Source organism: Oncorhynchus gorbuscha, linkage group LG12, assembly GCF_021184085.1.
Source record: "Oncorhynchus gorbuscha isolate QuinsamMale2020 ecotype Even-year linkage group LG12, OgorEven_v1.0, whole genome shotgun sequence".
In the NCBI taxonomy this organism is placed as follows: domain Eukaryota; kingdom Metazoa; phylum Chordata; class Actinopteri; order Salmoniformes; family Salmonidae; genus Oncorhynchus; species Oncorhynchus gorbuscha.
The window spans coordinates 31,403,947-31,408,721 of record NC_060184.1 but is presented as its reverse complement, the minus strand read 5'-3'; the positions used below and the strand labels follow the sequence as shown (position 1 = coordinate 31,408,721).

Genomic DNA, 4,775 nt, shown 5'->3' with positions numbered 1-4,775 from the left:
TCTAAAATTATGTAGAATCACTATAGGCCTACAGTAGAATAGAGAGGCAATAGGGAACTTTTGTCTTTTGAGCCCCCTATAGAAAATATTGTCCAGACTAGATCTCTATGAGCAAAATATTATATTGTTTGACTGTTTGCCCAATTTCTTTGTTTTCATGGAATAAGACATTGTTGTAACATATGTTTATGAACCCTACATCCAACATTCAAGCCAAAATCTGACAAATAATTATCAACTAAACTTTAATGACCAAGACATACTGAAATCAGGTAATGAGTACTAATCAATCATGAAAGCAGAAGGATGCTTTGTTTTTTTAATGCTTATTACATCATTAGAGGATGATGAGCTCTGGCCCACTTATTCATGTCCATAAAGTTGGATCATTGGGAAAAAAAAGGTTTATGGCGTCAGGGTTAAATACTACCTTGACATCAATCGAAGACCAACTCCCTTTAAATCAAGTCTTCGACACAGCCTTAGTTCAACATTTTTTACAGATACAAATCATGCCCGAACCTTACGTTGACTTAAGGCCATTCAACAGATGGTTTCTCAAAAAGTTCCAGACAGTGTCTCCATGCAGTCCTCAAGATCACAAATCTGCCTGACGACAACATGAGCTATTGTTGAACAACATGGCCCTGATAACCCCCCCCCCCTTCTGATTGCCTAAAAACCATCCTCCTGACTCCACCCATGTTAATGTGACTGGTCCTGGGGTCTATTTCACATGCGTCGGGAGGTTCCTCAGCACTCTTGAGACCCAAAGCTCAAGAGCTACATGCGCTGACTTCCTCCCCCATCCCTCACATCCCCACACATCCACAGCTGTCGGGATGGTCATGGCCCTGAAGGGGGTCCCCCAGGCAGCGTCTCTGGTACGGGCTAAAATGGTCCTGCAAGACAGGAGGTCCAGCATCTACAGCAAGCCACCCAAGACCAAGATCGGACCTGGGGTGAGTGTTGCACTGAGGGACTCTCTGCTGATACAGTAGACAGTCCTCTCTAATTTGGAACTCGACTAATGTGCCAAGGGACTGTTGCTTCTATATTCATTCAGGCACAGTTTCCTGAGGCCTAGATTAAGCATAGTACTGAACATAAAATAAGTTTCAATGGATTTAGATGTTTTATTGTGCATGGTTTTTAGTCCTAGGTATAAACTAGCCCATTGTGTTTGATGTTTCTTTACCATCATAGATCAAAGTTGAAACTTAATGAATAAGCCTAGTCTGGCACTAAAACACATGTTTGAATGCGATTCTCCATTGAGTTTGCTTTTATGACCAGGACTAGGCTTAATCCGTGTCCAAGAAACCGCCTTTTAATGTATTAACATTACAATAACAGCCATAGTACCCTGTATTGTCATCCTTCATATCTCAGGTGAACTCACGCATTTAATAATGTCATCAACAACAAATTATACTGGTGTTCTGCAATAACTGAAATAACTTAAACATCAGGTGACGCCATCATTTAAGGGTTTGTGCTCCCCAATTCCAGTTGACTTTTACCAGACAGATAGACCAGCATTTTGTTTTTCCTGCCTCAGAGAGAGAGAGAGAGAGAGAGAGAGCGAGAGAGAGAGAGAGAGAGAGAGAGAGAGAGAGAGAGAGAGAGAGAGAGAGAGAGAGAGAGAGAGAGAGAGAGAGAGAGAGAGAGAGAGAGAGAGAGAGAGAGAGAGAGAGAGAGAGAGAGAGAGAGAGAGAGAGAGAGAGAGAGAGAGCGAGAGAGAGAGAGAGAGAGAGAGAGAGATAGAGAGAGAGAGAGAGCGAGAGAGAGCGAGAGAGAGAGAGAGAGAGAGAGAGAGAGAGAGAGAGAGAGAGAGAGTTAGAGAGAGAGAGAGAGAGAGAGAGAGAGAGAGAGAGAGAGAGAGAGAGAGAGAGAGAGAGAGAGAGAGAGAGAGAGAGAGAGAGAGAGATCGCAGCAAGCTCGTCTTTGGATTAGGTGGTTGTTTCACTAGGATAATCACGCTGTAGATTTGATAAGGACACAGGGTAAATGTTTATTTTGCTGTGTCCTGCCATGGCTCTTCCGCTTTATCTGCATTTTTGAGTGATCTCAAACACAGCACAGAGCCATTTCTCAACTATAGAAAGAATGATGTATTTCACACGTAGAACTGCCATGTGGATAAAAGCCTTGGTAAGGAAGGATATGATTCATGTCTATTGATTGACACCCCTCTCCATACTTCTACCCTGTCTATATTTTACAGTCTGTTTAGAATACATGACGGAAATAAACAATTTAGACAATTCAGACATCAATGATTGAGTTCAGACTTAGAGGTTGCGACTGACTTTAATGGATAGACAAGGATGCGCCAGAAAGCTCTGAGACGGAGCTATAAAATAGGCTTTCCTCTTGGCTGGAAATATATAAAGGGTTTCTAATGTATAATGTATGGACACAATGAACGCCTCAGCTCCATGAGGGAGCTGCCTGGGATATAATAAAATTGATTGCCCGGGGCAGGTGGCTCTGATGTGGATCAATGTGGCCTGCCTAGACCTCCTGGGAAAGTCTGTAGTCTTTGAGCCGCTTAGCTGTAGTGCAGGGTTGGGTAACTAGTGGCCCACTGGCCGCGCAACCTTTTTTAGGACATTGGACCAAAAAAATAAATATATATACACTATGGCTACTGTAATAATGTACGTTGAGAGTTGGGAAGCAAGTTCAGGGAGTGAATACATTTAATTAATTAACAAAACAAGAAACACAAACAGCGCACCGACATGAAACAGGAACAATGACAACTGGGGAAGAATCCAAAGGGAGTGACATACAAAGGGCAGGTAATCATAGAGGTGATGGAGTCCAGTTGAGTGTCCTTATGCGCATAATGCTGGTGACAGGTGTGCGCCCCAACGAGCTGTCTGGTGACCTAGAGGCCGGAGAGGGAGCACACGCAACAGGTACGCAGACCCGCGAGCAACTGTGGCCCCTCATGATGAGTTCAGATTTTTTGTGGGCCCCATCCCTGCTGCAGTGTGTAGGACGCAATGGACTATTTCCAAAACCTCTGATAATACCCATACTCCAATAACCCACAGCACATTTGTGATGAAATAAATACAGAGTGATGAAATAAATACAGAGTAGATTTTAGTGTTGATATTTGATATGGGAATTTATTGCAAACATAAATAAGTTCTTAAACTGTAAATGAGCCAGTCTGAAATGAGTTGAAGACATACTTTTCTGGGATTTGTATCAGGGACATAGGTAAGTTAATTGCACAGCAAGCCTCCATACATTTGTAACACTACCACAAAAGAGAAAGGAAGGCACAAACACAAGTTCCTTTGATACTTGTGGGTTGAGTAGTTCGAGTGACACTTGTATGCTCAATAGATTGAAGAAATTATATACCACCAAGCTTTCCTTTATATTGCTAAATGAAGCCATACAGAATACAAATACAGCAAACTCGATTGGAGATTTGGACATTAAACAAAAGACATGTCAGCTCTAAATATTAGATGGCAGTAACATTCTCATTTATATTTTACTAACACTTAAAGCCTGTAGGTATAATGCTTTACTATTTGTATGAACACATACATAATGTTCTTATTTAATGTTTTATTATAATGTCCTATTATAAGGCTTATAATATTATGTCATGGTCCTCTGTGAAATGTTCAAGTGGCTCAAAATAACTGGTATTATGTGAGGATCATAAGGAGATGACAGTGGGTCATACATGCTCATGGCAAGTCTTACAATGCCTTATAACCACATCATAATGCCTTATAACTGCAGACTTTAGATTAAGTGTCACCAACTGCAGATTAACTTTTGTCTTTTAACAGAAACGTAATTGGCTTCGAGGGTTTAGTACAGTAGTGGGTCAACCCGTGCATAACGTATGGCTCTTACTGTGTCTCTTATTTTTTGTCTCGTCTTCTCTCCTCTCCCTTCCTCCCTCACAGCAAAGCTTCTTTATCATGTCCGTCTTTGCTGTCGGCATGCTTGCTCCGGCCGGCTGGATCATGCACCACATCCCAGAGTACCGCCAAAGACCACGTCCTTCATCAAGACCGTCGTAAAGGAGAAGACCCCAACGTCTTCACACACACACATGCACGCTACAAACCACGGCTGTATTCAACATACTAGCCACCATGCTATCAAATACTGTTCCTTGCTAATGTATAACAACACACATTATCTACAGTATAAATGATACTCAATGGCCACAATAATAACGGGAAAATAACATGCACTTTGAAGGGACCATGGAAGACATTTCTGCATGACTGTCATGAGTATGTTTTTGTATGATGTCTTTTTTTAATTTGAAAAATTCTGAGTATTGCAGTAGCATGGTGTCTAATGTCTCATTAATATGGCCCCTAATGTCACTGCTTCATCCAGTTGCAATGACACGTCTGTAAAACTGCCAACTCACTGCCATCATCAATAAATACATGCTGTGTTGGCAATGTTTGTCTGTGTCTGTTCATTGCATTTGTCAAGCTGAATTACAGTACCTTTATACTTATCCCATTGTGACATGTGCATTATATACATGCATGACGTACAGATCTGTGTCAACTAGGTTGTAATAACCATGCTTGAAGAGAAGAGCAGAAGGCTTTTGGATGTTAAACAGAAAAGTTCACCCAAGATTATTTAAGACATGAATAATTATTGAAGACATCAATACGTTTCTCACTGGTTGCTTTCCGATTCTACACCTTTCTCAAAAACATTGGATTGGTGTAAGCGTGGGGCTAGAGTGGAGTTTCCGGCCATAT

The 4,775-nt window shown here is 41.4% G+C and overlaps 1 protein-coding gene across 1 annotated transcript; it reads left to right on the top strand.

Moving 5' to 3' along the window:
• The first annotated feature begins 721 nt into the window (after nt 1-721).
• Nucleotides 722-4,460, top strand: si:dkey-85n7.8 (COX8 domain-containing protein). Its single transcript, XM_046293304.1, has 2 exons — nt 722-962; nt 3,948-4,460. The coding sequence occupies exons 1-2, from the start codon at nt 843-845 to the stop codon at nt 4,062-4,064; spliced, it is 237 nt and encodes a 78-aa protein (XP_046149260.1). The 5' UTR covers nt 722-842; the 3' UTR covers nt 4,065-4,460.
• Nucleotides 4,461-4,775: the final 315 nt, after the last annotated feature.